Consider the following 10094-nt stretch of genomic DNA (forward strand, 5'->3'; position numbering starts at 1 on the left):
TAAAAAAAAAAAAAAAAAAACTGGTGCCTTTATGTTATGATTTGGCTTAATGAGGTACCTGCTAAACTTCATCATCTCCCCTGGCAACACCCCACTTACCACCCAGTTGGCTCAAGCAGTACAACGTCCGATTTGTATTCAAGAACTGCCCAGTTTGATTCTTAGCTGAGACAGTTCTTTTGTGGTTTTCTTCAGTCTCTACAGGCAAATGTTGCTGGTGTACCTCAAATCAGGTCACGCCCTTTTCAATACATCATTCACTAATAATTCTAATACCTGATGCAATATAGTCTAAGCCCCAAATAAATAAACTCCTACTTCCTCATTATACTATTCATTACATCACATTATCTATCAAAGATACAACTACTGAGCCACAAGATAAACATCCTAATTTTTAAGCATATGTCCAGAACTCTGATTTTTCATTTCATGATTAACTGATATAGCTATCAAAATCGGAAAATAGTGATCAGCTGGGTCAGATATTTGTCTTCCTCCATACTTTTCTGGTTTACACAAACTCTACCAAGATTATTCAAATAAATATAAAATGAACTGAAACAATATGTTCTCACCTGTATGAGGATACAGGTTGTCAGCCATGACTGTTACAGCTCTTGCTATATGATAACCAGGATCCAGTAGCAATATCCCTGGCCTTCCTGCCACCTCCACACGCAGTGCTACGAGCACATGCTCCTTCTCTACAGATGTCTTGCATGGTTCCTCTCTGATGTAACCATCTACATCCTCAATTGACTGTAAACAAAAATGTTACTAAATATTCACCTGCATTGCAATATAATACCTTACAGTTTATACAAAAAAGTCTTCTTTTAATAACAGCAGCCCAGAATATAGTTCTGAACTTTCTGCAGTATTACATATACTACATTAAGCATCATGTAGTATTTCCTTAAAGGAATTACCAATTTTCTGTACTGACAAGGATCTGGAACCTATATTTCTGCAAAAGCTTCATCTTAGGTGACCTGCCATATTCATATTCCTACACTTATCAAACTATCCGTTCCATGTTCATGGAGCAAGAGAGTTGATTAGGATATTACACATATAATAAGAAGTCTCTATAAATTTCTTTGCATGTCATGTTAAAAGTCACATTGGTACTGTCTTGTGGTAAACATATTTATGGTTTCATCTGCTTGACATTTTTAAAAACAGCCCTGTTTTCTGCCTTGTCAATAGATTAATGGATAACAAAGATATAAGAGTTTCATAGTTGGAGATGTTAGAATTAAACTTATTCTGAAATGCATGTTCCTCTGAATCCCACCTTCCTATAACATTCAAATATATACATCCTAGAAGACATAAGTACTCTATCACAGTTTACAATTAAACCTTACATGATCACAAACATTTAGACAAGTGTCATCAAATACTCTGTCAAAATTTACCATTAAATATTATATGATCACAAAAGTTTAGATGAGTATCATACATTATACTGAAACTTTACAAATAGTTCCTTGATTTCTATGATCATGCATAGCAACAGAAAAGCCAATAAATTATTCACGATTAAATCCTATAATAATAATTAATGGTTAATTCCTGTGTAACTTAAGTTAACAGTACAGGGGTTCATTAAATTCTCTAAGACAAACAAAAGAAATATTCACAACGCAGACTACCAATTAACAGAAAATGAATGGGATATTTTAGTCTTTTCTGTGTGTTGGGAAATTCAAACACATAAAATATGACAATTTTAGTTAAATGCAGGTGTACTTCAAGGGCACGCAGTAGTGTAGTTGGGTGAGGCTCTGTCCTACAAGCCGGAATGTCACAGGTTCAAGTCCAATGAGGTCATTGGATTTTTTTCAACTGACCTAATCCTTCCAGCCACACTATGGCCATGGGGTTGACTCAGCCTCTAACAGAAATGAGTACCAGGAATATTTTTGGACTATTCTTGTGGGTAAACGGTGGCCAGTGCATAAAGCTGACAGCCTTGCTGCCATCTATGAGCCCATTGTCTAGAAAATGTGAGAACTTCAACATCTCACAACCCTATGGGCCTCCATGGCCTGTTACAGCGATACCTTTACTTCACTTTACTTCACTGCAGGTGTACTTACTTCTTCACAAGAGGCCAAATACAATCGACTGGTAAGCCCAGGAAACTTGGTTTCAAGGTTGGATAATCGTCGCAATAATTCAAGTGCCAACCCAACACAGGTGTAATGCTCAGGTGTAACTGGTGGCAAGTAACTGCGGTAGAAATGAACCAAGTTGGACTCCCCACTTGCACGGAACGCTTCATAGAACCTATAAACAATAAACAACCAATAACACTAATGATAATAATAATAATTTCCATATAAAGTAACATTGTAACATATTTTTACTTAACCAACATGAAGGTAACATTCTACTAATAAATGCTGCTAATAAAACAACATGGTAATTTCTGTTTCCAAGAAAATCAATACATTCTTTTTAGGGCCACAAAGACAAAGAACCTCTCACATGTTTGGAGCACTCTGGAATTCAAAACCCTCAATGTGGAATAAATTATACAGACTCTTAATGTATAAGGGACAGTAGAAAATGCTAATGTGCTTGGTTGCTTCAATCTTAACAACAAGATTGTGGCTGACTGATTCATTCATTCATTCATTCATTCATTCATTCATTCACAGTCTATGGATCCTTACATGGCTGGAAGACCAGTGGATATAGAAATAGTCAAAGACACAAGCCAATTATATAGATAAAAATTAATTATACTTAATTCATAACAATTACTCATGTTATCCGAGACCAATCACGACGAGTAAAGCATTAAACAGTTTAACTTAACGGGATGCTGAAATACAGAATCATTAAACAGTTATTTTAACCATAAATAATGAGAAAAAATATGTACTGTGACTGGAGGGGCAAAACTTTCAGTTTCATAAACAATTCCCTGCAAGAGTCTCTACTTCTAGAATTAGTAATAATTCTAATTGCCCTTTTCTGTAGCCTATAAATATGAATATTATGAAGAGAACTGGCCCAGAAAATTATACCGTAAGTCATATAACAGAATGAAAATATGAGAGACATATGACATATAAGGTTTAACAGCCTTGATTGCATAACAGGCAGAACCTAATTTAGACATAAGCCAGTTGACATGTCCTTTCCATGGAAACATATTGTAGATAATTAATCCAAGAAATGTGGTATTAGTAGATTTAGCAATCTGATTGTTACCATAGTCAATATGCATATCCACTGCATGGCTATTCTTAGTCAAAAATTGTATAAGGTATGTTTTATCAAAATTTAGTGTCAAGAAATTAGTTTTAAACCAATCATTTATGTTTTTAAATATCTGAATAATGTTTTCATAATCTAAAGTACTGGAATTCGTGATAATTATACTGGTGTCATCTGCAAAAAGAAATGGTTTGGATTTACTAATTATAATTTTTGGCAAGTCATTTCTATACAAAAGAAACAATAAAGATCCCAGAATCGATCCCTGGGGAACACCATTATTAACTTTGCTCCATCCGGAATGAATATGCCAATTACTGATTACAACTCTCTGGTGTCTTAATATTGTGCATCCTGTTGCGTGTCATAAATAAGAAATATAAGGTATAGAATGTATTGTCTAGACAACAACAATCAATATTAAAACAAAGAAGATGCTACTGTATCAACATTTGCTTTTATTAGGTTTATTAAAGATGGAACATGTTTCGACCTTTATGTGGGTCATCTTTAGACCATACGTCTACGCTGTAGCGACAGCATCAAGGCATTGCCCGCACATATACCATTTCATAAGTACAACCTAATGCATATCACTTCTGTAGATTGAGATTAAGCTCTCAAAACTGTACCAAAGGTCACGGCTACATGACCCGTTCTATTGAGAAGATCCCGCTCCCCATGCTGTAGTCACTCCTTGGGGCTAAAAACAAAGCCTACATGTAGCAGTCGCCAAGTGTTACCAACAAAACACTATTTCAATTTGTCATGTCTTAAGCTTTGTTCTCTTGTTTTAATGTTTTAATTTTCTTATCTTCACTTCTGTAATTTTTATAAAACTTTTATTTAAAGATTATAGCTTTAAATTTCGCTAAAGATTTGTTCTACATTTACTTTCAAATATAATTTTCCAGATACAAGAAGCGTCCTTATTCGTTGAATAAAATGGCAACTGATTGCAATTCAACAGCTCAGACTGGAACATTGTACACCTGAAGATGACCCGCGTAAGGGTCGAAACATGTTGCGTCTTTAATAATCCTAATAAAAGCAAATGTTGATGCAGTAGCATCTTCATTTTGAATACTGATTGTTGTTGTGTAGACAGTACATTCTATACCTAGCGCCCTCCATAGTCTAGAGGTAACGTTCCCACCTCATGACTCGTGGTACACGGGTTCAAACCCGGCGGAGGACGTGGAATTTTTAAGGGCGGAAAAATTCAGGGAACAAGTCCTCCGGGAGGGACTTTAAGCCGTGGGTCCCTTGTCGTAGCTTTACGGCATGTAAAAGAACCTCATATCTCCAAAAGAGGTCACTGAGGCAAATTCAGGACGTTTCCCGCCCAACAGTAGTCTCCAACGCCTCTCATAGATGGGGGAAGCATTATAGATACCGCCAAGCCAGTAGAGGCCGAACTCGCTGGCTCAGTTGGGACTGATGGTACACACCAATATCGGTAGGGTATAGAGACTGGTAGAATATCGTAGAGGGAAGCACAATGGACCAATACTGGTCTAAGTGCATGAGAAAAACCCACCCTCTCCAATAACTAACTAACTAACTAACTAACTAACATTCTATACCTTATTATATATGTTACCTCTGGTATCTGTCTTTGAGGCAGGATTTTACCAATGCATTGGCCTTACGAACTATTCCATAAAATTCCAGTTTAGATAGTAAAATGTCATAACTGACACAGTTAAAAGCTTTCTTCAAATCAAACTGAAATTATGACAATTTTCACAGATAATAACTATGACAACAGTTATTAAATTTACTTAACTTAGTGAAAGAAACTGAAGTTTGGTCCAACTGGACAAATGTGGATTATCGATACATAAAGGTTTCAACACATTTATAGATGTACTTCATTAAATTCAAAGCAGATCAACAAATGTTTCAGGAAGTCTGATACAATTCCAGTCCATACTAATGCACAACAGTTGAACTAAGTCACTCTAATTAGAAGCAAATGTGTAGTGTTCTGAACAAAGTCAAATGAGCTGTGACCACACCAAAATCAGTGGTTGCATCTCTAGGAATATTTGGCTCATCAGTAAAGCGTCTACTATGCATTTAGGAAACATACAGTTCATAATCTCAGTCATGAAACATAGTAACCAGGAAATTCCTGCAACTGTACCTCGAAACAGGTCATCATTCTGCATCCTTTCTCATACACCAAAGTCCTTGGTTTAGAATCTTTCCTGAACAGTAAACAGAAACTTGCCCCCCCATCACATTTTGTAATCTGAATGTGCACCACTGGGGTACTGTGTCAGTTTATTCAACTTCACATCCTAGCTTACATTCCAAAGATCTGTTTCAATACTTTGCTCCCATCTTAATTCTATTTTTCAAAATGTCTGTTTTATTTACGAGGTTTTTCAACCAGAACTTTGTGAGATTTTAGGTTCTCATGGATGTGAAGTCGTGCAGTATACAACATCACATCCCAAAAGACTGTAATCTTGAACTAGAAAATTGTATTTATTTACTTTCCTCTAGTGGTACATTGGTACATTCCCCGGTTATCTTAACCTCCCCATTTTAGTCACAATAATGATATCAGGTAAGAAGCACAAATACCAAAGTTCAATGTGCACTTTCATTTTTCCATTCTCCTGATAATTCATCTTTCCAAATTCTCTTAGCATTTTATTCTTTATTATTATCAATCTCTAAGACTACGTTATTTGAAACTCCTTATAACGGACCCCACCGAGTGCCAATCCCTTCTTTTCACCTAAGGACAGAAGCGCACCCAGTTTTCAAAAAGTTGTGTTCTTTCAGAATATTGTACTACAGATAAATTTCAGACACTCGGTAACACAAACTGTACTACACAGCTTCAACCAGATCAGATTAAGGCTGGTCTCTGAGAACATGTCCCACTGGCCTAATTGGTTCATTGGCAGGGAAAGTATGACTCTTTGGTTTTTAGAAAGTCTTCTCCACATGTCATTTGTAATCATGCTTCCATTTTATGCGCCTGACCCAGAACTGTTACACTACAAATCCACACTCACCTGAGCAGGTTGCCAACACTGTTGTAGTTATGTGCCTGACCCAGAACTTTTACACTACAAATCCACACTCACCTGAGCAGGTTGCCAACACTGTTGTAGTTATGTGCCTGAAGTAGCTGCTGTACAGTCAATTCAACGTTTGAGGCAAGGTCCTCATACTGTTCCACATTTGGCACACTGAGTGCCAATTTTGGGCTACCCCATGAGGGAAGAGGCAAAGGGTGGCCCTTGGGCCACTCGCCACTCCCCGTTAGCTGTTCCCGATCTTCAGTCTCGAGTCAACTCGGCCACTCACTTCCCCAGCGGCCAACCGTTGGCACATACCCAGACTCATCCCTGCAGCTGCTTATAGGCTGTACAGGGGGATCCGTTAATAAGAGACTCTTCTCACGCTCTGCAATAAAATACCATTTAGGAAATGCCGCTTCAAAGTAATGAGTATTAGAATATCCCTCTTCCTTCACTGTGGATTACATAACACGTCTATCATTTTATAAGGCTATCAATTGCTTCATTATTAATCAAGTCAGTCACTGAATGGAATCAAGCTCAGAAAAGAATGGCAATTGTTACACTGTCAGCTGGGCCACCTCATATTATTGATATTAGAATAAAAGCACTGTCCCCTTCACTTTAAACCTTGGGGACTTTTATTGTGAGTGAATTGTGTGGTCCACCATGTGGGAATGATTCCTGGTAGAAACATAACTGTGATAACATCCTAGTTGGTGACAAAATATTAATGTCACCCCAGAATGTTGGAAGCAGATTCTATTAGTAAAGCAGCATAACTAAATCTTACCTTAATACAACACTCACTTGGTACAAGGCTGGTAAAGACGTTCCACTTTCGTAAACTGAATATACATATCTGAATCCTTAAATTTAGAAAGTCTGAATAGTGTCGACCTACTTTTGTATTCCAATAGCAAAGAATCTAGTTCCTGTGTATTATAACCCAGAGTTTTAAAATTTGCAGAATCGCCCGCTACTTAAAATCAGCGCGTTTCGGTAGTCATTCTCGTGGGCTTGTTTCAATGTGTGGTCTGATGACACCTCCACATGTCTTGCTTTCAGCTGTTCAATTGTATTCTGACAAGGTTCCCTGTCAGTTGGAGACAAGCTGACATACAGTGAGAAACATTTAAAAGGAAGGGCGAAAAAAAATTGTAATTAAAACAACAAGCAACGGTCGCATACCTCTTGCGCAGTCTGCCACAATCAGTAACTGCGTAAATAACGGAGCATGAATATGGCCGAGCAGTGGTCACGTTAGCTTGTCTATACTTCGCACATGAAACAGTACAACATGAAATGCTAATAAAGACTCTCGGAATAAGAAAGTTGCTTACCCATACAACGTAAACCACCTATCAGTAGAAAGTGTCGACCCTCCAGACAGAAAGTCCCAAATTCTACACCAACCACACCGAAGTCCAACACTGAACTAACTTATCTTTCCCGGAACTAGTATTTATAGTTGAGGGTCTGGCTTGAACCAGTTCCAACACTTCACTCCCCTTCCCCCCCTGTCCCACAGCTGTTCACACGACACTAGTTCAACAACAATGCCTAAGCAGCACCATCATGCCCAGCTGTTAATAAGTAACATAAATCACTGAACACCTTATTTTCCAAAGGCGTCTCCTGCACGACTGTTACGTCGACGCCGACGTCGTGACGTCATGATCAATAGTTTCCTTTTTCCCAACACGTGACCCTCCCCACTCCTTATCGTGACGTCATGCACGTGATGTGAGTTCATGGAATGTTGCAATGGTAGACAAAAGGGAAGAAAAATTAGCGAGTACATTAAACGCAGAAAAATTAAAGTTAACAAAAACGAAGTAATAAAGAAGTTGAATAGCAAACAAGAGAAACCGAAATTGGAATAAACTGATACATCCTAAGAAACGCGTGAAGTCTGGAAGTGGTTAAATGAAATTGTGAGATTAAACATTCTGCAAATCCTTTCGTAATAATAAAATCAATAGCAGTTTTTCAACGAATTCTTGCATGGCCTTGGACACAGCATGGCAAAATGACGCGTGTGTGCAAAGTCTTTGAATGTTTCTCATACGCGAAAGTCTTCAGTGCACTTATGCAGGAAACTAATAGACCTTGTATTTATATCGTAGTTTATTATTTGTGGCGAATTAAAAACACATGCTTGAATTTGTACAAAGAAATTATTGCAAAATTAAGCTCACTTAGCATCAGTATCATTTACGGGAAAGATTGAAATTTTCGACAGTATATAATATTTTGTCAGTAAAATTCAGCTCCAAGTAGTAATTAATCGGCACCGTTCCTCCACGTGCCATGAACTCAAAAGGTATACAAATTTCGAAGTTTCATTGCAGCGTGGTTATAAATTCAAGAATACCGGTACCTGTATTTTTGTGGTTTGTTACTCCATTTGTCCGTGACGCTGTTTTAAGAGCGTCATACAGAAACGTATTTTATGGAATTCCGTTTACAAAACTGCAAGATTGCAGTGCTACCTTTTAACCATTTCCTCCCACTGAATACTGCAACTTTGATTGAAGGCGCAAATTACGGTGGGAAACTTTGAGGTTATAAGTGTCAAATTTAACATAGTCTAAATCAGTATGTACTGGTAAAAATTATATACAGTAATTTATCACCAAATCATATAGGCCTTAGTTATTGATTTACAGTTGTTGCTATTCTCGTCAGCAGGAAAGCAGGCTTCATAAATCTTTTTTTCAGACCGTCTTGTTTATTTCGCTAAATATTCATATCAAACAGTCTGTCAAGCAGAAGTTTAACAACTCGTTAATATTTATGCCTGTATTTTTTGTTAGTAAAATGAGCCTCTCAGATTCAACGAGGATCAATTTCTTTCACATCTTCGCCCCTCTCCTCCTTCTCCTTCTCCATTTCCCTTATCCCGTTAGCACCTTTATCTTTTTTTCTCCGTTAAAGAAAGTGAATTTATCCTACAGATGGCACAATTTCGAACGTAGAGCTATCATTTGTATAAATACGCGAAAACTACACGTTTACGTGAAAACTGTGGATAAAAATTCGCGCCCAGCCATGTTTAATGCTGGCATATTCTGAGTCTGTTTTTATAAATAGAGGATGTTTACGTGTCCCTCAAGTGAGCATGTTTCTTTGTGTTAAAAGCGCTTGCGTCACATAGGATATACTCTACAGTATGTGTTCCATTAAGTTGAGTAATATATGTAAGGTAAAAAGTAAAGTCCTTGTACTTAATTAAGTCATACCTCGAAGATTTAAGAGGAACTTGAAGTATAGATCCATATGTACATATAGGTATACACTATATTGTAACGTGTCGGCTGTGTGGCGCGACACGAATAAGTTGCGTGGGTCTTCGGAGCGGAACGAATTCTTTATTGAACGCTAATTTGTACAATTATTCACTTAGAGCGATATTACACCCTTAGCACACTCTGGAACTCTTCTGTGAAGTCTGAGCACAACCTGCTTCTATCTCGCTAGAGTAGAATCCGAAACTCTTGAGTGCAAACTCAGAATCTCTGCTGTGATTTCACTCGGAATCTCTTGTGATACTTGTGACCTCGTGATACTCGAGACACTCGCCGGAGCTATACATATAGCCAGCGCTCGGACGGGATAGAGAATACCTTATCGAAGAGTTAGTTTCATCTGTTGCTTAGGAAATGCTAGCACAGAACACCTTGTAGAAGTGTTTGGTTTCATACGTTGTTACGCAACGGAACCTCTGTTATCCTTTCATCTCCGGGGAAACGCGTTTGTTTTTTCGGCAATTCCTATGCAACGGCCCATTGTTATTGCGTTTCCATGGAA

At 37.7% G+C, this 10094-nt stretch overlaps 1 protein-coding gene across 1 annotated transcript in view; it reads right to left on the bottom strand.

Annotated features, from left to right (window-relative positions):
• LOC111869033 overlaps positions 1-9176 on the bottom strand; it is an 11758-nt gene extending 2582 nt beyond the window's left edge. The window contains exons 1-4 of the mRNA XM_023860219.2: positions 9144-9176; positions 6345-6544; positions 2109-2298; positions 579-762 (exon numbers count right to left, since the gene is read on the bottom strand). Of these exons, the coding sequence (XP_023715987.2) occupies positions 579-762; positions 2109-2298; positions 6345-6544; positions 9144-9176 (607 nt within the window). The remainder of the gene's footprint in view (positions 1-578; positions 763-2108; positions 2299-6344; positions 6545-9143) is intronic.
• Between the last annotated feature and the right edge of the window lie 918 nt (positions 9177-10094).

The sequence above is a fragment of the Cryptotermes secundus genome, unplaced genomic scaffold, assembly GCF_002891405.2.
Source record: "Cryptotermes secundus unplaced genomic scaffold, Csec_1.0 scaffold70, whole genome shotgun sequence".
Lineage (NCBI taxonomy): Eukaryota > Metazoa > Arthropoda > Insecta > Blattodea > Kalotermitidae > Cryptotermes > Cryptotermes secundus.